Source organism: Melospiza melodia, chromosome 18 (assembly GCF_035770615.1).
Source record: "Melospiza melodia melodia isolate bMelMel2 chromosome 18, bMelMel2.pri, whole genome shotgun sequence".
Lineage (NCBI taxonomy): Eukaryota > Metazoa > Chordata > Aves > Passeriformes > Passerellidae > Melospiza > Melospiza melodia.
Window position 1 is genome coordinate 14,951,067 of NC_086211.1, and position 22,194 is coordinate 14,973,260.

General features: G+C 53.5%; 1 protein-coding gene across 1 annotated transcript; it reads right to left on the bottom strand.

The window, feature by feature from the left end:
- Positions 1–48: 48 nt before the first annotated feature.
- Positions 49–21,279, bottom strand: CCDC78 (coiled-coil domain containing 78). Its single transcript, XM_063171292.1, has 15 exons — positions 21,219–21,279; positions 19,609–19,731; positions 19,352–19,438; positions 18,953–19,153; positions 14,283–14,406; positions 14,132–14,235; positions 13,427–13,515; positions 11,691–11,760; positions 11,194–11,313; positions 10,211–10,422; positions 8,555–8,726; positions 6,272–6,315; positions 4,075–4,141; positions 2,593–2,693; positions 49–571 (listed from the first exon to the last, which is right to left on the bottom strand). Exons 1-15 carry the CDS (start codon positions 21,249–21,251, stop codon positions 337–339), a joined length of 1,782 nt encoding a protein of 593 aa, XP_063027362.1. The 5' UTR covers positions 21,252–21,279; the 3' UTR covers positions 49–336.
- Between the last annotated feature and the right edge of the window lie 915 nt (positions 21,280–22,194).

Below are 22,194 nucleotides of genomic sequence, written 5' to 3' on the forward strand. Positions count from 1 at the left end.
GCACTGCCAGGGATCCAGGGGCAGCCACAGCTGCTCTGGGCAGCCTTTCCCCACCCTCCCAGTAAAAGAGCAGCTCATCCCTTTGTCCAGGCCCAGAACAAATCCTGGTCTGAGCCAGCCTGGCTGTGTCTCACAGGTGAGGGGAGCAAGGCAGGAGCAGCCCTTGGTCCAGGTCCAGGTCTCATCCAGGGAAAATATTCCTCATCCAGCAGGAGGAGGAAGCTGTCCCTGCAGCCCAGCAGTGCAGAGCTGCCTGGGATCCCTCCCTGTGTCCCAGGGGTGCTCAGGGAGGAGCAGAATTCCTGCAGGGCACAGCCCAGCCGCCGCTGTCTGGTCTCATTTCAGTCCTGTGAATTCAGAGCAGAAACACCCACGAGGTTTCTCTGGCTGTTCCCACTCCCAGCCTGAGCAGGATCCGTGCCTGGCACTGCACGGGGCACAGACCTTCCCTGCAGTGGGCTGTTCCCAAGGCTGGGGCTGCTCTGGCTCCTGGCTGGCACTGCTGGCACCGGGCACTGGGGGCACCTCGCTGCCCTCAGCCTTCCTCAGGCGCAGGATCTCCTGCTTGTACCTGCAGTGGAACTGCCACTGTCACCATGGGCAGCATGGAACTGCCACTGTCACCACGGGCAGCATGGAAGTGCCACTGTCACCATGAGCAGTGTGGAACTGCCACTGTCACCACGAACAGTATGGAAGTGCCACTGTCACCATGAGCAGCATGGAACTGCCACTGTCACCATGAGCAGTGTGGAAGTGCCACTGTCACCATGAGCTGTGTGGAACTGCCACTGTCACCACGAACAGTATGGAAGTGCCACTGTCACCACAAGCAGCATGGAAGTGCCACTGTCACCACGGGCAGCATGGAAGTGCCACTGTCACCATGAGCAGTGTGGAAGTGCCACTGTCACCATGAACATTATGGAAGTGCCACTGTCACCATGAGCAGTGTGGAACTGCCACTGTCACCACGAACAGTATGGAAGTGCCACTGTCACCACGAACAGCATGGAAGTGCCACTGTCACCATGAGCAGTGTGGAAGTGCCACTGTCACCATGAACAGTATGGAAGTGCCACTGTCACCGTGAGCAGTGTGGAAGTGCCACTGCCACCACACATGTGGAAACCCAGGACACCACAGGGAATATTTCTCTGTCTGCTCTGGGGTGCCCTGACCCCCAGGGGAGCACTGACTTTGACCCTCATTCATGGAGAAAGTTTCCTAGATTCAAGATAGACCAGAATCCACAAAAGTGTGAAACAGATTATAGAGAGTAGTGCAGGTGTGTCACTTGGTGAGAAATTTAGGTTTTGGGATTTTTGGTATCTTCTGGATGGAAGCAAGATGGAGGGCACAGGGTGTTGTCCTGGGCTTCTTCTTCATGCTGCTTCTTCTTCCTTCTTCATGGGTTTGGGTGGCATTTTGTAATTGGGCAGAAAAGTCCCCATTGCAGCTCTTTGGGATCAGTTATTGGGTTAAAAGGGAAAATAATCCAGGTGTCAGTTCTTAATTGGATAGTTTAGTCTTAAAAGACCTTGTACCAAGAGATTGTTGGCCATTTTGTGCTTTCTAATGAAAAGCTGCCAAACTCACAGCAGTGAGACTGTTTTACTGATAAGAAATAATAAATACCTGAGTCTGAACATGAATTACTGTCTCAAGTGCCTTCAATCCAGACCCAGTGAAACCCATAACTGGTACCCCCACACACTCACAGTCCCTGGGCAATGAGCCATGCCAGGAGCTGAGCCTGGCACACAGATCCCACAGCCTTTCCCAAGGAAAGGGCATTCATGGGCTGTGCCAGGCACGGGCAGAGCCTGACCCAGCCCAGGGCAGGAGCAGGGGGATCGTGCCCTGCCACACCTGCCCTGCTGGTCCTCTCCCTCCCTACTGCTCTCCCTGCTCCAGGGCAGGATGAGCCAGGGAAGGGGAACACAGATCAGGGGCAGGACTGAGGTTAGAACCTGGGAATAAAAGAACTCTGAAGGTTTTAGGCTTTAGATTCAGCTTTGGGTTTTAGGTTCCTGTGAAGGTTGCAAGGAAACCTTTAGAGTGCCTTCCAGTGCTTAAAGGGGCTCCAAGAGAGTAGGAGAGGGACTTTGGACAATGGCATAAAGTGACAGGGAATGGCTCCCAGTGCCAGAGGGCAGGGATGGATGGGATATTGGGAATTGGGAATTGTTCCCTGTGAGGGTGGGCAGGCCCTGGCACAGGGTGCCCAGAGCAGCTGTGGCTGCCCCTGGATCCCTGGCAGTGCCCAAGGCCAGGCTGGGCAGGGCTGGGAGTGACCTGGGACAGTGGGAGGTGTCCCTGCCATGGCAGGGGTGGCACTGCATGAACATTTGTGTCCCTTCCAACCCTTTCCATGATTGTGATTCCTCCCAAGGATGGGTGAGCTCACAGGGCAGGACACCTGTGGTGTGTGGGGCGTGTCTGTCCTGCTGCCCTGTGCCACAAGAGGTGGTGGCAGCTGCCTGCACAGCTGCAGGAGCAGTGGGACATGGGCAGTGCTGTGGCAGGGCCAGCAGTGGGCACGGGGCCAGCACTGGCACAAGCCTGGAGAGGGCTGTCCCCCCCTGTCACCTGGCCAGGTGCTGGTCAATGTATCCCTGCAGCTCCAGCACCTGCTCCTCTGCCATCACAGCCCGGGTCAGCAGCTGGCTCCTCTGCTGCTCCAGCTCCTCCTGCAGGGCACACAACATGGAAAAAATGTGAAAAAAATTGTAAAAAAGAGATCTGTGCCACGGCAGTGATGTTGCTCTGCCCCTCTTAGCTGTGTTAGTCCAACCCTCCGACCACTTCCCCACCACTCCAACCTCTCTGCCATGACACCTCCCTTCTTTTGGACACAGAGGTAGGCCCCATGCAGTTGTGGAGCTTTACGCTCCCAAGAAACAAGCTTTACACCCCCAAGGAATGAGCTTTACACCCCCAAGGAATGGTGGAGCACTCCCTCAGGTTGCTGTGCACAGGGAAAGGCAGCACATGGAAGGGAATATCCAGGACATGGAAGGGAATATCCAGCACATGGAAGGGAATATCCCTGCAGCCAGCAGGAACCGGCCTGGGAAGCTGATTTACATTCAGCCTAGACTTGAACCAGGTCAAATAGAATCAAAGAATGGTGGAATTGTGTAGGAATTCACGAGGATCCAGGTGTTAACCTGGCACTGCCAAGGCCATCACTGACCCATGTCCCAGGTGCCACATCCACATGTCCTATAAATCCCTCCAGGGATGGTGACCCCATCACTGCCCTGGGCAGCTGTGCCAGTGCCTGACCACCCTTTCCATGTAGGAATTTTCCCAATATCCAACCTGAACCTCCCCTGGCCCAGCCTGAGGCCGTTCCCTCTCCTCCTGTCCCTGTTCCCTGGGAGCACAGCCCAACCCTTACCTGTCCCCTCCTGTCAGGAGCTGTGCAGAGCCACAAGGTCCCCCCTGAGCCTCCTTTTCTCCAGGCTGAGCCCCTTCCCAACTCCCTCAGCCCCTCCTGGTGCTCCAGACCCTTCCCAACTCTGTTCCCTCCCCTAGACACGCTCCAGCCCCTCCAGGTCCTTCCTGTCATGAGTGGCCCAGAACTGACCCCAGGACTGGAGATGTCCCAGCAGTGCCAGCACAGGGCAGCAATCAGCCCCAGTTTATTGCAGAGATGCCAAAATGTTGTTCTGAAACATGGGCAGGACTGCCAAGGGGCTGCTCTCCTTGCTTTAGGAGCAGGGACAGTAAATTAGCCTGGAGACAGCACCAGCTGGGAGGGCTGAGGCCACAGCAAGGCTGCATGGAGAGTGATCCCAGGGAATGGGCACGGCCCTGGGGCTGCCAGGGCTCCAGGAGGGTTTGGACACTGCTCCAGGGGTGCCCAGGGTGGGATTGTTGGGGTGTCTGTGGAGGGGCTGGGCTGGATGGTCCCTGCGGGTCCCTTCCCTTCCCACTCAGGGTTTCTGTGACTCCATGGAAGTTTCCCCCTCGGGCTGGAGCAGCCCCAGGGCAGGGCTGAGGCAGCACATCCCTGCCTGTGGGTGAGAGATCAGCCCGGCCTCCAGGGGCTGTTCCAGCCTTTACCTGGGTGTTGAGTGTGAATTCCCGGAGCTTCCTCCTGATCTCTGCCCAGCCCTCCTCGTCCAGCTGCCTGAGAGGGAAGAGCTCACATGGATCATGCCCAGACACCAAATCCAGCCCCTGCAGAGACCACACAGCTCACACAGCTCACACAGCTCCACACAGATCAAATACACAGATATATAAATCTCTATGTGTCTCCATGAATGCAGACATACATACACACACACACACATAAATGCATAAACTCACGTCTACATCTACAGCCATACATACAAATTCATCATTTTAGGTATATGAGCAGTTTTCAGTTATTTGCATGTTATTACTTATTAATAAAGGCACTAGTTACATATTTAGAAAATCTGTTGAGTGGAAATATTGTTCTGGCACAGATGTGGCTGATGTTACCGAGTCATTTTCTGTAGATGCCATTTTAATATTTGGGAGTATTTTTCCATTCTTCTTTTTTTTTAAAGATTTGGGGAAAGAGAGAAGAGAAATGCAGCCAGGAACTTAGGATAAAAAGGAGGCTGCGTCCTCCAAAAATTAGAGAGATCCCAGGGAATGCCCCATGGCCTCTCCCTTTATTCAAATAAAGCTAAAAAAGGACTCCTATGGCTCCTTTTTGGACATAAACCTCTGGAGTTTGTGGATTAATTTTCCCAACAGCTGCCTCCAAGCCCAGCCTGGGCTCTGCAAAGTTGAGAGGCTGTGGGAACTGGGGCTGGGGAACACCAGAATTCCTGGGATTAGGGCTATGGGAACACCGGGGCTCCCGTCTCCAGCTGGAGGAGCCAGGTAACAGCACACTGTGGGAATCCATAAAATCAGAGGGGTTTTGGGAAAGCTGCAAAGTGCAGGCCTCAGAGACAGCAGGACTGTGATTGGAGCTGAGCAGCAGCCATGAGATTGGTCTGCAGAAAAATTATGTAAAAAGTAGAAAAGCAAGGACGAACAGAACAATGGTCTGTGTATTAATGCTTGTCTAGCATAACTCCCTAAGCTGCAGAAAGGTTTATCTAGCAAGATATTAGAAAGTTTGAAGCTTAATAATGGAGCTCTGTGCATTGTGTTTTAAGGCTCACAAGCAGGTATTGTATCCAAAATAAGCAAGCAGTGTTTTAACTGTGCTTATGGTGGTTGGATAGAACTACTGTCAATGTGCTTCTGCTTTGTGTGATTGGCCAAAACACTTTTAAAGTGAGTTGTAACATTGAGTTCTTTGTCTGCTGCCTGGGATGTGAGCTGCTGGCATCTTCCCACTGTCATAGCCGTGGAATGAGAGTGATGGTGGAAAATCAAACAGCTCAAGGCTCATTGGTGATTTGTACACATTTCTGTAATGTGCAATACACACAAATTAACCCAGCAGAATTTGGAGTGTGTGGGGTCTCATGGCAGCTTAAAAAAAAACCCCAAATGATGAAATGCATCACTGAAATTCAAGTTCTGGACCTTGCATGCCCTGCTCCTATGGTGCCTGCTGCATTTCCTCACGGACACTGCTATTTTCAGTGTGGAACACATGGCAGAGCCTGGTTGGGGCTCAAGACACCCCTCTAGAGCCCAGGGGCTCTAGCACTCACCCACTCCTCAGTGCTGGCATGCAGCTAATGGAATATCTGACATGTTTTCTAGGTGACCATGTCTTTTAAAGGGCTGGAAACCCCAGCTCAGGTTTCTCTCATGCTTTGTTCCACCCCTCCACAGCTATAACTGGTTGAGTTTTAGCAGGATAATGGAGCAGGGGAAGAGACACATCAAAATTTAGGAATTTCAGGGTTTATTGGGATGCCAGGGAGGTGTCAGCACAGTGGCACCAAAGGATTCCAGCCCAATTCCTGCACTGGGAAGGAGGAAAAATAGGACCATCCCAAACTGGTGGTGTCTCACAGGCCTTTCTCAGGTTGTGATCCACCAAAGCACTTGGGCATGTGCTTAACTTTGGCTTTCAAAGAGGTCAGTGGGGCTAAAAACACGATTAAATCAAATATGTGCTTAAGAGCTTTCTTGGATCCAGGCCCAGTGACCAAGTCCCTTCCTGCAGGAGAGGGGACAGCTGCTCCTCTTCCCAGACAGCTCCAGCAGCTCCTTTCCCTGCCTGTGGCTGCCTCCAGCCAGGCAATCAGGATCCCTCAACCCACACATCCATGGGAATTTGGAATGGCAAAAATCCCAAGGCAGAAGCAGCACTTACTGCTCCGGAGGCGCTGCGAGGGCAGAGGCTCCTTTGGGGCTTTCCTGGAGGCAAAGGAAGAGCAGAATTCCTGTGAACATGAACCCATTGCAGTCCCAGATCCTGCCATCATCAAGACCTTAAAGCCCATCCAGTGCCACCCCTGCCATGGCAGGGACACCTCCCACTGTCCCAGGCTGCTCCCAGCCCTGCCCAGCCTGGCCTTGGGCACTGCCAGGGATCCAGGGGCAGCCACAGCTGCTCTGGGCACCCTGTGCCAGGGCCTGCCCACCCTCACAGGGAACAATTCCCAATTCCCAATATCCCATCCATCCCTGCCAGGGAACAATTCCTTCCTAACATCCAACCTAAATCTCTCCTCTGTTAGTTAAATCCATTCCCTTTGTCCTGTCACTGTCTGCACACGCAAAATGACATTATCCCTCTTTTCTGTGCCCTTGGAAGTGGCACAAGGCATCCCAGCACTCCCACAGCCGCCAGTGCCAGGGCAAGGAAGCCAGGGGTTGTACAGTCTGAAGGTTTCAGGTCTTCCCTTCTCTGAATTTCTAAATGAATGCATCCTGTGCAAATCAAGGCCCACATTTGCCCAGGGGGAGGACATTTCCCCACCCCTGGCAGTGTCCAAGGCCAGGCTGAACAGGTCCTGGATCCACCTGGGATGGTGGAAAGGTGTCCCTGCCATGGCAGGGCTGGTGTCACTGTCATATTTCCTGAAAAATCCTCTTTACCCAGGATTTTCTCCTGGGAAGCTGAGAAGCCTCAACTTCTCCTGTGTTTACGGCTCTAAAATGTAGTCTAAAGATTGTTTATCCAACATGTGAATTGTTTTAATTAATGACCAATCACGGCCAGCTATGTCAAAGCTCTGAGGAGTCACGAGCTTTCATTATCATTCTTATTAAACCTCCTGTCTGGATTTTTCTCCATTTTTCAGTATAGTTTCAGTAATAATATAATATAATATAATATAATATAATATAATATAATATAATATAATATAATATAATATAATATAATATAATATAATATAATATAATATAATATAATATAATATAATATAATATAATATAATATAATATAATATATACTATATGTATTTTATATATAGTATATATTACTATATACTATGCTAATATATATATTTCAGTATTAGTATAATATACTATATATAATATATTAAAATATATCTATAAATAGACATTTATTGTATATTTATATAATGTATTATACATAATTTATATATAATTTATATATAAAGATATATTTACATATAAATTATATATAAATCTATAATATTATATATATCAATATATTATATGCATATATATTAGTAGATATATAATACAGTATATATTAGTATATAATTATATATAATATATAATTATATATCATATATAATTATATTAGTATTCTTTGTTATAATATAATAACATAAAATAATAAATCAACCTTCAAAAAATAGAGAATCAAATTCTCATCTCTCACCTCATCCTGAAAATCCCTGCAAATACCATAAATAGCAATCCTGACTGTGGCATTGATCCCCCCTTTGTGGAGTCACAACACAGGGTGGAAGAAGATGAGTTTTAAGGCCCCTTCCAACCCAACATATTGCATGATTCCATGATTCTGTCACATGGAGGTGACTGCTGTGTCCCCTGCCTGTGGCCCAGGCACAGCAAACCCTCAGGGAGAGCGTGGATGTGGCACTTGGGGACATGGCTGAGTGGTGGCCTTGGCAGTGCTTGGAGAAATGTCACAGACATCTTTTATGAAAAATCCTTTCCTTAGGATTTTTCCTCCTGAAAAGCTGAGAGGCCTCAGGAACAAAATTTAAACATTGATTATCTGCTGCTGTGGAATGCAACAGGTGCATCTGGGATTGGTCTCATGTGGTTGTTTCTGATTAATGGCCAATCACAGTCAGCTGGTTCAGACAGAGAGTCCAAGCCACAAACCTTTGTTATCATTCTTTCTTATTCTATTCTTAGCCAGCTTTCTGAGGAAATCTTTTCTTCTATTCTTTTAGTATAGTTTTAATGTAATATATATCATAAAATAATAAATCAGCCTTCTGAAACATGGAGTCAGATCCTCATCTCTTCCCTCAACCTGAGACCCCTGTGAACACCGTCACAGGGAACAGTTGGCCTTGGTGATCTCAGAGGGCTTTTCCAACCTAACCAATGCTACAAAAGCCCTGAGAGGGCTTTTCCAACCTAACCAATGCTACAAATGCCCTAAGGAGAGGGCTCATGGCACTGTTCCCAGCTCCCTCCCTACCTGCTGCAGCTCCTGCAGCTGCAGCTCCAGCCTTGCCTTGTGCTGGCGCAGGCGGTTCAGCTCCCGGGAGCTGTTTGCCAGCTGCTCGGGGTCAGTGACGGTCAGGTGGAGCTCGGCAGGGCCACAGTCCACGGCAGCGCTGCCCAGGGCGCGGATCTGCTCCCGCTGCAGCCTGAAACAGCGCAGGGTCACTGGCTGTCCCTCTGGGTGACACCACCAGAGCTCTGCTGCTCCCGGGGGTGCCGCTCACTGGGACCCGCTGGCTCTGGCCACCTGCAAAGGGAAAGTGGGAGAGTTTCTGAGGGGAGCTTGTCCCAGAGCTATTTGTGGCTTTTCTACCACGGGTATTTCTGCTGCTTCCCACAGCCCAAGCTGCCGAGAGCGCTGCGAGCGCCGCAGGGACGGGCTGGGAGGTGGAGCTATTTGTGGTACCTCTGCCTTTCCACACCATCCACCGTGGGCTCAATCTCTCACCCTGCGTTGGGAGTGGGAGGAACATATGTGCAAAGCAGTTCCACGGGGTCCAGAGCACCCTGACGTGCAGCTGGAGGCAGCTTGGTGCTGGATTGCCAGGAGCAGGGGGATCAATGTGCATTCAGGAGCAGGGGGATCAATGTACATTCCAGATTGCCAGGAGCAGGGGGATAAATGGGCATTCCAGATTGCCAGGAGCAGGGGGATCAATGTGCATTCAGGGGCAGGGGGATCAATGTGCATTCCAGATTACCAGGAGCAGGGGGATCAATGTACATTCAGGAGCAGGGGGATCAATGTGCATTCCAGATTGCCAGGAGCAGGGGGATAAATGAACATTCTAGATTACCAGGAGCAGGGGGGATTCAATGTGCATTCCAGATTACCAGGAGCAGGGGGATCAATGTGCACTCCTGATTGCCAGGAGCAGGGGGATATATGTACATTCTAGATTACCAGGAGCAGGGGGATCAATGGGCATTCAGGAACAGGGGGATCAATGTGCATTCCTGATTGCCAGGAGCAGGGGGATAAATGAACATTCTAGATTACCAGGAGCAGGGGGGATTAAATGTGCATTCCAGATTGCCAGGAACAGGGGGATCAATGGGCATTCAGGAGCAGGGGGATAAATGTACATTCTAGATTACCAGGAGCAGGGGGATCAATGTGCATTCGGGAGCAGGGGGATCAATGTGCATTCCAGATTGCCAGGAGCAGGGGGATAAATGGGCATTCCAGATTACCAGGAGCAGGGGGATCAATGTGCATTCAGGAGCAGGGGGATCAATGTGCATTCAGGAGCAGGGGGATAAATGGGCATTCAGGAGCAGGGGGATAAATGTGCACTCCTGATTGCCAGGAGCAGGGGGATAAATGTACATTCTAGATTACCAGGAGCAGGGGGATCAATGTGCATTCAGGAGCAGGGGGATCAATGTATGTGCATTCCTGATTGCCAGGAGCAGGGGGATCAATGGGCATTCAGGAGCAGGGGGATCAATGTGCATTCAGGAGCAGGGGGATCAATGTGCATTCAGGAGCAGGGGCGTCAATGTGCGTCCCAGACCCTCTGCTCCAGCTGGGAGCCCTGCCTGCCTCCTCCCAGGGCAGGATTGGCTGCTGTGGGGTTTTTCCAGCTGGCCCTGAGGAGGAGGAGGAGGAGGAGGTGCTGGGGTTTACCCATAGGCAATGAGCAGGTTCTCGTGTTTCTTGGCCAGCTCCTTCAGGCGTTTCTTGTAGCCCCGGGCTGCCCGGGCCAGCTGCTCCTCACGGCGCCTGTAGGAGGCCTGGATGTCCCTGAGCATGCTGTCCACAAAGCTCTGCATGGCAGCGTGGCCACCTGGGGCTTTGCTGTGTCCTGGCATGCTGCTGGGTTTGCTGTCCATGTAGTTCTGTAAATACACAGAGAGGGAAATCCAGGGGGAATGGCTTCCCACTGGGTTAGAGGGGACATGGGAATTGGGAATTGTTCCCTGTGAGGGTGGGCAGGCCCTGGCACAGGGTGCCCAGAGCAGCTGTGGCTGCCCCTGGATCCCTGGCAGTGCCCAAGGCCAGGCTTGGAACAACCTAGGTTAGTGGGAGGTGTCCCTGTCCATGGCAAGGGAGATGGGCTTTAGGGTCTCTTCCAACCCAACCCTTGGACAGGGCTTGGAGTCGCATTCTCTAGTGGAAGGTGTCCCTGCCCATGGCAAGGATGGAACTGGATGGCCTTTAAAGTCCCTTCCAACCCATTCCATGGTTCTATGGCAGCTCCCCTATGCAGATTTCCTGGATTGTCAGTGGGCTTCTGCTGGGACTTTTCTTGGTCAGATTACAGGGATTTAAAAACCCCTTTCCTTATGTATTTACTCTAATTTATTGGCTGCAGCCTACAAGAGGAGGGTGCCAGTATGGAGATGCCTGAGGGAACTGCTGGGGCTGTGTCAGGGGAGGTTTAGGTTGGATCTCAGGAAAGGTTCTTCCCCCAGAGGGTGCTGGCACTGCCCAGGCTCCCCAGGGAATGGGCACAGCCCCGGGACTGCCAGAGTTCCAGGAGAGCTTGGACAGGGATGCCCAGGGTGGGATTGTTGGGGTGTCTGGGCAGGGCTGGGAGTTGGAATACATGATCCTTGTGAATCCCTCCCCACTGAGGACGGCTCTGTGCCCCTCCCGGGGGCACCCACAGCCAGGTCCCCCAGGCACTGTGCCAGCCGGCACCGATACTCCTCGTTCAGCTCCTTCAGCTGCAGCTGCAGCCGCGCGTTCTCCGCCTCCACCTCGCGCAGCCGGGCCGAGAGCAGCACCTGGCACAGACACAGAAACCCTGCTGAGACACTCCTAAGGGCTGAGGGCCTTCATTCCCAGGTATCTGCCTTCACTAGGGCTGGCAAGCTCCCAGGTTTTCAGAGGAACCCGCTGGAAATATTTATAATCCCCATTCCCCTGCCACTTTCTGTCATTTGCCACCCCGCACCCCGGTGATGCCACCAACTCTTTATGGAAAACCAGCGAGCAAAATTCCTCCCACCGGCTCTGCAGGCAGCGCTTCCACCACGTGCAGGGGGAACCTGCACGGGAGGAGCTCGCTGTGCCAGGCTCCCTGCAGAGGGAGAGGGGCTGGGGGGCCGGGAGTGGGGCACCCCAGCCTGGAGGGTGCTGTGGGGTTGGCATCCCTGCTCACCGCTGAGTGCTCTGCCCGCACGGCCCCGGGCGCTCCCTTTGCCTCCTGCAGCTCCTGCCCCAGCGCCAGCCTGCACACACAGGGGGGGAATGGCTTATTGAACTGCCCTGACATTCTCTGTGAAAAATGCACGTATTTTATGGTTGGCTTTTCGCAAATATTCAAATGAATATTGTATGTGTTGTGTTAGAAAGTGATGCTGGGTTAATTCTCTTTAGTACGTTGGTAAATATAGTTTTGGGTTATAAAAATTGTTAAAATAGAAATTGTGCTATGTTGGACACTTTTTTTAAAGAAAGGACTCGCAGTGAGAGAGCAGCCACAGGACACCCGAATCTTTCAGAGAAAGAGAATTTATTGCTCTCTTATCAGAAGAAATTAACTTCTTCCTGCCTCAAAGGCGCTGTTAGGATTCAGAGGAAGAAGTTGATGATGACCAGACAGAATCCTTTATTTAAATGAAATTTATGCATCATGTATGAGGTGTATGAATATGCAACAGGCTGTTGTTTATAAGGGTTAATCCTCTGTTAACGGGTGTCCTTTTTCAGCCTATTTTGCCCAGAAAAGGTACCCAGATGTCCGTAACTTTTTGTCTCTGTTGTCTCACATTGCCCTAATTCAATTTGTCCAAATTATTATTCCTCTAATTCTATTACTATTTTTATAACCATTTTATTACTATTAAACTTTTAAAATTCTAAAAACAAGTGATTGGCATTTTTCATATTCTCCATCGCATCCCAAGGCCAGGCTGGATGGAGCTTGGAACAGCCCTGGATAGTGGAAGGTGTCCCTGTCCATGGCAAGGGAGATGGGCTTTAGGGTCCCTTCCAACCCAACCCTTTCTGGTGTTCTGTGATTCTCCATAGGTCCAACACAGGCAGCTTTGGGAAGAAAATCACTTTGGAATGACAGAAATCTCCCAGCAGCAGCTGCCAGCCTCCAAATGTGCATAAAGCAGTGCCACAAAACCTCTGCCCAGTGAGGATGAACACCCTGCACAGTTCAGAGGTCGGGTCCTGCAGCATTCCTGATGGGGCAGTGTCACAGACATCTTTTATGGAAAATCCTTTCCTTAGGATTTTTCCTCCTGAGAAGCTGGGAGGCCTCAGGAACAAAATGTAAACATTGATTATCTGCTGCTGTGGAATGCAACAGGTGCATCTGTGATTGGTCCCATGTTGGATGTTTCTAATTAACACCAATCACAGTCAGCTGGCTTGGATTCTCTGTCTGAGACACAAGCCTTTGTTATCATTCTTTCTTATTCTATTCTTAGCCAGCTTTCTGAGGAAATATTTTCTTCTATTCTTTTAGTATAGTTTTAATGTAATATATATCAAAAAATAATAAATCAAGCCTTCTGAAACATGGAGTCAGATCCTCATCTCTTCCCTCATCCAAGAACCCCAGTGAACACTGTCACAGGGCAGCCTTTCCTGGGACATCAACCCCATTCCAAGGTGATGGAAAAGCCCCTCTGTGGGCAAGGGCTGGGCTAGATTAATCTCTGGGATGTCACACATTTGCTGTGTGTCACAGAGAGTGGATTTTCAAGGTGTCCCTGGACACCACCAGCTTCCATCTGACAGCTCTGAAGTGCTTTGAAACCATCAGGTTTTCCTTCCAGGCCTCATTCCTTCCCTGTTCCCCCAAAGGCAGGCTGCCTCCCCTCCTGCTGCATGGGTCACATCCAGTCCCACAGACACCTGGCCAAGCACAGGGACACTCACACTCGCTCCTCCAGCTTCTGCTGCTGCTCCTCCTGCCTTTTCTTCAGCTTTTCCAGCTCTGCTTTTATGTGATCCTGGTTTCCAGGCAACTGAGGGACAGACGAAGAGGAAGATGAGGCAGAAGGCTGAGTGAAGAGAGGACAAAGTGAGGAGAACCTTGACTGAGCCCTTGTCCAGCCGGGCAGTGCCATGGCCTGGTGGGGCTGGGAGGGGCAGGAATGGAGCTTGCTGCCAGCCAGGGCACGTGCAGGGGCACATGTGTGGCTCTCACGTTGAGAGGCAGATTCCAGCAGGAGCTGGTGGAGGAGCCCAGGCTGGTTCTGCAAGGGCTGCAGATGGGGAGGAGGCAGGGACCATCTCTGTGCGCTCAGTTTTGGGAGCTTCATCACCCCCAGATTTCTCAAGTGTGAAAAAGAAGAGGAAAAATTTCTGCTCTGCATTTGGTGGCTTCTAAGCTGCTGCCTGTGCTCCCCTGCCAGGGCACGGACCCAGGGAATCACCTCTGCCCTCCCCAGCTCTGCCTGCACATCTGCAGCTATTCCTGTCTCATTTTGTAACTGCAGGGTTTAAAAAAAGGATTTAAAATGAATCAAGGCATCAGCTGATCCACAAAACTCAAGTTAGCAGCAGGAGGTGCCAGCCAGGGTTGGAATCCATCCCCCTCTGCTTCCCAGGATCCTGCAGCAGGCCCCTGCACACACTCACGTTCCTTTCCAGCTCCTGCTGCTCGTGCTCAGGGGCAGCTGCATCCTCGGGCTGCTTTGGGGAGAGAGAAGAAGGGGCCTGGTGGATCCCTGTTCTCTGAGGGGCTGCTGGAAGGGCAGAGGGTCCCTCACCTTGCCCCTGTGAGCAGAACGGGGCTGTCCTGCTGCTCTGCCTCTTGCCAGCCCTGGGGAGGAGGGATGGGCCAGGCCGGGGGGGAGGCTGCTCTCCTTGGCCAGGCTGAGCAGCTCCTGGGTCAGCTCCTCGTTCCTCAGCACCTGCAAGGTCAAACAAGAAGGAGAGAACTTCTGAAATCCCCCTCTGGTCAGCACATCCCTGCTGCTCCTGGTGGGCGCTCCAGGCAGGCACCCCCTCCCCAAATCAAGGTTGAATTTTGGTTCTGTCTCCTATGCCCAAAGGGATTTTCTGCTTCCCGTGGAAATGCACTCCAGGCAGCAGGGTTATTCCCGTGGAGTGTTATCCCTCTGCACATCCCACACTCAAGTCCAGAGCCCTGAGCCAGCCCTGGCACAGCTCTGCCACCACCTCTGCAGCCTCCAGCTCCCTCCTCACCCCCACCCTGCATCCTCCATCCAGCTTCCCAACCCTTCAGGAATGTCCTTCCCCATGGAGCAGCTTTGAGCAGTGCTGGGCTCCACAGCACGAGGAGAAGTGTCAAGTCTTCTCCATCCATCCATCCATGGATCCATCCATCCGTGGATCCATCCATCTGTGGATCAATCCATCCATCCATGGATCCATGGATCCATCCATCCATCCATCCATCCATCCATCCATCCATCCATCCATCCACCCATCCATCCATCCATCCATCCATCCCTCATCCATCCATCCATCCATCCATCCATCCATCCATCCATCCATCCATCCATCCATCCATCCATCCATCCATCCATCCATCCATCCATCATCCCTGCAGATGACACATTCCCTGTTGGATGGGATTTCTCCCCAGCCCCCAGCCAGTGTGGGCAGTGTTTCAGAGCAGCGCTGCTGCTGTGGAGTGACACATTTCCAGAAGATAAAGAGGATGTGAACGAGGAAAGCTCCGTTCCAGGTGATCTGGAGGGAACACTGGGGAAATTCATGTCTCCCGGGAGGGTTTCTGTGTAGATAACAAAGCTCTGATGGGGTTTATGGCTGGGGACAAGCTTGAGTAATTGTTACCATGGCAGTGAATCGGAGGATGGGAGGCAGAGGTCATCTGAGTCATGCGTGGAGAGAATAGCTTATCAAAAGATAGCGCGGGGCGGGCTGGGGGAGAGCGGGGAGAAAGGAGCTGACAAAGAGGTGAGATATACAGCTGTGAGACCTGACAGCTCGGCACGGACAGCTCCGCTTGTTCCCGGCTCCCGGCGATCCATCTGCAGCTGTCACCCCGACAGCTTGATCGCAGGGGTCACAGGGACCGGTTTAGCCAAAATAAAAAGGGGCAGCGCCCGGTTAGAGTTGGGCTCCGCTGCCTTTCCCGAGCTCCCGAGCCTTGCGCGGCTCCAGGGAAAACCCAGAGCGCCTTTGGGTCCCCTCGGGGGCCGCGCCGAGCCCGGGGCACAAAAGGAGAAGGAAACGGGGAGCGAGGGAAGGTCAGAGCCTTGAAAAGGAAGAATTGACAGCGAGGGAGGAACAGGCCCCGAGCGCCTGCCCGGCATCTCCGGGAGCCCTTCCCGGGCCGGTGCCGCGGGATCCCCGCACAAAGGAGCCGCCACAAGGCCGGGCTGCGGCTGCTCCCGGCCCTTCCCGGGGCCGCCAATGCGCTCCGAGCCGCTCCTGCGCCCAGCAGCCATGACAACATATTGGCAAGGTCACAAGTAGCACTTGTAATTGGGAATGTGTAAAGGGCTCATTGTCTGCCCCAGAGGAGCGCCGGGGAAGGGGAGGGGGCAGAACCGCAGGCTGCTGTTCCCGTTTCCTTTGGGAAAGTCCGCACTGGGAAAATAATGAGCGAGAGGCCCATGTCCCGACAAGCGCCAGGCTGCCAAGCTGGAGCCTCGCTGGCTTCAGGCGGGGATTTTTGGGAGTGGGAGCCAAGGAACTGGAGGAAACTCCTTGGCACATGGAGGACATCCAAGGAATTCACCTCTGGCTTCTGGCCCTGCTTCAGCACTCTGAGCAACCTGCTCTGGGGAAGGTGTCCCGTGGCAGGCGTCGCAGACAACTTTTATGGAAAATCCTTTCCTTGGGATTTTTCCTCCTGAGAAGCTGGGAGGCCTCAGGAACAAAATGTAAACAATGATTATCTGCTGCTGTGGAATGCAACAGGTGCATCTGGGATTGGCCTCATGTGGTTGCTTGTAATTAATGGTCAATCACAGTCAGCTGGCTGGGACACAGAGCCCGAGCCACAAAGCTTTGTTATCATTCTTTCTTTTCTTTTCTTAGCCAGCCTTCTGATTCTATTCTTTTAGTACAGTTTTAACGTAATATATATCATAAAATAATAAATCAAGCCTTCTGAAACATGGAGTTAGATGCTCATCTCTTCCCTCATCCTAACAACCCTGTGAACACCGTCACAGCAGGAGCTGGAATCAGGTGGGTTTAAATTCCTTCCAGCCCAAAGCATTCCTTGACTCTACGGTTCCTCAGGATGCTCTCTGGCACAGAACCGAATCCACGTGCTTTCACCTCTGTGCCACCCCGGCTTCCATGTGAAAATCGTGCGCTATTGCCTCCAGCCCGCTAAACCCATCATTTAGAGATGTCAGCTGCCTGGAGACGCCGGTTTTGACAAACACATTGCACCCCCTTGGGGACGAGAGGCAGCCGAGAGCGCTGACGGCCGAGCCGCTCCTCCCTGCGCTGCAGCGGGATCGCGGGCTGGGATCCCCCCCTGCAGGAGCTGAGCTGGGAGAAATCCCCGATTCCTGGGACACAAACGCCGTCTGCCCAAGGGTGATCAGTGTCCTGCGGACACTGGAGCAGGGCAGCATTCCTGCTGCACATCCAGCGCAGCGCATGGAAAACCAGGTCACTGAGCTGCGGCAGCCCCGCCGCTGGGGGAGGGAGGGAGGGAGCAGCACCGTGTCACTCATCCCGTCCATTCAAAAACAGCAGAAGCGGCAGGGGGGAGAGGAGGGGACGGAGGAAGGGCTGTTGAAGTAGCCACAAAAATACACAAATCTGGGTCCAGAACCTCCGGTTAATCCTTGCTGAGCGGGCAGGCAGCGGGAAGGTGTCCGTCCCTTAAGGAACCGTCAGGAACTGGCTTGAGTTCGGGGTTTTTATAAACTTCACGACCTGAAAGCTGCCAGGCCCCTTCCCGCCGGCCGCAATGAGAGCGGCTCCAACCCGTTCACGTGCGGGCTGCGCAAGCCAAGCAGAAAAAAGGGAAACAAAGGGGGCTGGCAGCGCCGGGGGAGCGGCCCCGCAGCCCCGCCGTGACCCCCGGGCAGCGCCGGGGAACGGGAGGGATCTGCCGGGGGAACGGGACCGGCGGGGCAGCGATCCCAGGTCCTGTCTTCATCCTTGTCCCCATCCCTGTCCCCATCCCTGTCCCAGCTCTGTCCCCATCTCCGTACCCAGTTCTATTCTCAACTCTGTCCCCATCCCTGTCCCCAGCCTGTCCTCATCCCTGTTGCTCTTCCTGTTCCCATCCCTGTCCCTATTCCTGTCCCCATCCCTGTCCTCAGCCCTGTCCCCAGCCCTGTCCCAGCTCTGTCCCCATCTCTGTACCCAGTCCTGTCCTCAACTCTGTTCCCAGCCCTGTCCCCATCCCTATCCCCAGCCTGTCCCAGCCCTGTCTCTATTCCTGTCCCTGTCCCTGTCCCCAGCCCTTTCCTCATTCCTGTCCCCAGCCCTTTCCTCATCTCTGTCCCCATCCCTGTCCCCAGCCCTTTCCTCATCTCTGTCCCCATCCCTGTCCCCAGCCCTTTCCTCATCCCTGTCCCCATCCCTGTCCCTGTTCCTCTCCCCAGCCCTGTCCCCATGACCAGGGCAGGTCTGCAGGCCCTGTGAGGAGGAGCTGTGTCACATCAAACCCAGGGACAATCCCCAGCCCAGGCTGTGCCGTGTCACAGCTCAGAGCCTGGACATGTCCTGGGTGTGCTGGGACCCTGAGCCCCTCTGGGCTGGGCTGAGCCCCCCGGGCAGCAGGAGGGGGGATTGTGCTCCTCTGTCCCCTCAGATGAGACCCCACCTGCAGAGCAGCCCCAGCCCTGGGGAACAACAGCAGCAGGACCTGGAGCTGCTGCAGAGAGTCCAGGGGAGACCATCCCTGATGCCCCAAGGGCTGGAGCCCCTCTGGAGCCAGGCTGGCAGAGCTGGGGGTGCTCACCTGGAGAGGAGAAGCTCCAGGGACACCTCAGAGCCCCTGCCAGGGCCTGAAGGGGCTCCAGGAGAGCTGCAGAGGGACTGGGGACAAGGGATGGAGGGACAGGACACAGGGAATGGCTCCCACTGCCGGAGGGCAGGGATGGATGGGATATTGGGAATTGGGAATTGTTCCCTGTGAGGGTGGGCAGGCCCTGGCACAGGGTGCCCAGAGCAGCTGTGGCTGCCCCTGGATCCCTGGCAGTGCCCAAGGCCAGGCTGGGCAGGGCTGGGAGCAGCCTGGGACAGTGTGAGGTGTCCCTGCCATGGCAGGGGTGGCACTGGGTGGTTCTTGTGGACTTGGTGACATTTAAGAGATCCCTCAACGAGAACCTTGGTACAATTGCATGAGAAACCTCGCTGGCCCTGAGCTGTGATGGGGCTGCACAAATGAAAGCCAAGCAAAGCCCCTGCAGCCAGGGAAGGTGAGGTGGAGCTGGAACCGTGGGATAACCCCTGGGATGAGCTCTGGGATGATCCCTGCAGCCTCCTCACCTCCTTGTCCAGCTCCCTGCCCAGGGCCAGGTAGTTGCTCTTGAGGATGATGAACTCCTGGCCCAGCTCCTGCCGGCTGCTCTCCAGGCTCTGCAGGCGCTCCCGCAGGGAATCCCGCTCCTCCCGCAGGGAATCCCGCTCCTCCCGCAGGGAATCCTGGCCCTGCTCCAGCTCCTGCACCCGCCTCTCCAGCTCCTGCATCTGCACAGGGACAGCAGGGTCAGGGCAGCACCGCCAGCCCCAAACCAGAGCGGATTTCACGGGAATTCCTCTGGATCTGGGGGATTCAGCTCCCTCCCAAGCCAGGAGGAGATGGCAGCAGGGCACAGGGGTGTGCTGGGAGCTGCAGTGCTGGGGAAGGGGCTGCAGGGCTGGAAGGGGCTGTGCCCAAAGAGGTACCATGGTTTTCAGCTGGAAGTTCTCTGTCTCATAACGCTCCTTCATCCTGTTTGTCTCGATCTGGAGATCCACCAGGTCTTTGGAAATCTGGGGGACACGAAGGCAGTGAAGGTCATGGATGGGTTCTGAGACCAGTGAAGGCCATGGATGGATGTCTGAGCACAACACAGCTCCCCCAGAAGGAGGAATTTTCAGATTTCCCACTGTGGATCCAGTGTCCATCACAGCTCGGTTCCCTCCGACTCCCAAAGTTTTACCTTCAGTTTTTCCTCCTCACTCAGGACCATCCTGGCTGGGAAGTCCACACTGGAGCCAGGCAGTTCCTCCATCTCCTCCTGTGGGTCTCCAGGCTGCTGCCCCTCCTGGTTCCTGTCCTCCAGCTGCACCAGGGGCACAGAGCAGCTCCAGCTGGGCCCTGCTCTCCCCCTGCCCATCCCAACCCTTCCCATCCAGCTTTTCAGGGCCTGACACATCCCAACCCTTCCCATCCAGCTTTTCAGGGCCTGACAGATCCCAACCCTTCCCATCCAGCTTTTCAGGGCCTGACAGATCCCAACCCTTCCCATCCAGCTTTTCAGGGCCTGACAGATCCCAACTCTTCCCATCCAGCTTTTCAGAGCCTGGACATATCCCAACCCTTCCCATCCAGCTTTTCAGGGCCTGACAGATCCCAACCCTTCCCATCCAGCTTTTCAGGGCCTGACAGATCCCATCCCTTCCCATCCAGCTTTTCAGGGCCTGACAGATCCCATCCCTTCCCATCCAGCTTTTCAGGGCCTGACAGATCCCAACCCTTCCCATCCAGCTTTTCAGGGCCTGACAGATCCCAACCCTTCCCATCCAGCTTTTCAGGGCCTGACAGATCCCAACTCTTCCCATCCAGCTTTTCAGAGCCTGGACATATCCCAACCCTTCCCATCCAGCTTTTCAGGGCCTGACACATCCCAACCCTTCCCATCCAGCTTTTCAGGGCCTGACAGATCCCAACCCTTCCCATCCAGCTTTTCAGGGCCTGACAGATCCCAACCCTTCCCATCCAGCTTTTCAGGGCCTGACAGATCCCAACTCTTCCCATCCAGCTTTTCAGAGCCTGGACATATCCCAACCCTTCCCATCCAGCTTTTCAGGGCCTGACAGATCCCAACCCTTCCCATCCAGCTTTTCAGGGCCTGACAGATCCCATCCCTGCCCATCCAGCTTTTCAGGGCCTGACAGATCCCAGCCCTTCCCATCCAGCTTTTCAGGGCCTGACAGATCCCAACTCTTCCCATCCAGCTTTTCAGGGCCTGAACAGATCCCATCCCTTCCCATCCAGCTTTTCAGAGCCTGGACAGATCCCATCCCTGCACATCCAGCTTTTCAGGGCCTGACAGATCCCATCCCTGCACATCCAGCTTTTCAGAGCCTGACAGATCCCATCCCTGCACATCCAGCTTTTCAGAGCCTGGACAGATCCCATCCCTGCACATCCAGCTTTTCAGAGCCTGGACAGATCCCAACCCTTCCCATCCAGCTTTTCAGGGCTGACAGATCCCAACCCTTCCCATCCAGCTTTTCAGGGCCTGACATATCCCATCCCTTCCCATCCAGCTTTTCAGGGCCTGACATATCCCATCCCTTCCCATCCAGCTTTTCAGGGCCTGACAGATCCCATCCCTTCCCATCCAGCTTTTCAGAGCCTGACAGATCCCATCCCTGCACATCCTGCTTTTCAGAGCCTGACAGATCCCAACCAGGCTTCCAGCAGCCATTTCTCCCCTGTGCTGAGGATTTCCTTGGCAGAGTGCTGGTTCCATGGGCTGGGAAGGGGCTGCAGACGTTCACAGCTGGATTTTTGGGCAGCAGGGTGCTCTGTCAGGATACTCACACTCTCATTCTCTGCAGTAATTCCAGGATCCATGTGCTCAGAGGCCAGGGCTCTGCTCAGGGCTGGGCAGGCAGCGACTGAGGAGCCCAGGAAGGATCTCCAAGGAGGTTCAGCACTGTTGCTACCAACTCTGGTTACCAGAGGCTTCCACCTGCATTTTAAGGTGGCTCCAAACCTTCCAGCCACCCTGGGTATTGGAATTCAGGACATCCCTCTGGCTGCCCTGGATGGCTCAAGCCCCTGCCAGGGGGCTCAGAGACCTTGACACAGAGCCCCAGACCCCTGTGACTTTGATTTTAACCCATGGAAAAAATTACCAACCTTATATGAGGATCTGCAAGCCATGAAAGTCTAAGTAGAATGATGGTTAGTTTGTCATGGGGTGAAAAATAGATTTTTGGGGTTTTTAGAATGGAGGTTCAGGGGACAAGATGGAGGAATCTGGGTGTTTCCTGTCCTTCTTTTTGTTGTTGTCCTCCATCTTCTGGGTGATGGTGTCACTTTTGGATTGGTTTAAGGTAGAAACTCACAGTCTAACATAGGTGATAGGTATTGGGAAGTAATTGTAAATAATGTACGTGTAGTTTTTAGTATAAAAAGATAACACCACCCCAGGGGCATGCAGAGTGCCTGGAACTGTCCTGCTGAATGGACCTCGGCAGGGCAGGAGAAAGAATTTTATAGATAAGAAACAATAAACAACCTTGAGACCAAGAACTGAAGAGCCCTGACTCCTTCTTCAATTGCTGGGCTGGGAAAAGAGACTTTCTAACCCATCTGAGGTCACTGTGAGCAGCAGAGATCCCAGAGCTGGGAGCTGCTGGAGGGAGAGCCCTGGCACTGCCCAGCAGGATCCTGCAGCCCCAGGGCACAATTCCTGCCCTTTATCCCATCCATCCCAGCCCAGGCACTGCAAGGAGCAGCTCAGGAGCACCCAGGGCAGGCAGGGAGGGGTTCCAGCCCTGCAGGGACCACT

Coding starts and splice junctions, on each gene's coding strand:
- CCDC78 (XM_063171292.1), bottom strand. CDS start 21,251: ATGGATCCTGGAATTACTGCAGAGAATGAGAGT. Junction 11,314..11,690: donor TGCGGGCAGAGCACTCAGCG/GTGAGCAGGGAT, acceptor TGTCTGTGCCAG/GTGCTGCTCTCGGCCCGGCT. Junction 2,694..4,074: donor AATTCACACTCAACACCCAG/GTAAAGGCTGGA, acceptor TGTGCCCTGCAG/GAGGAGCTGGAGCAGCAGAG.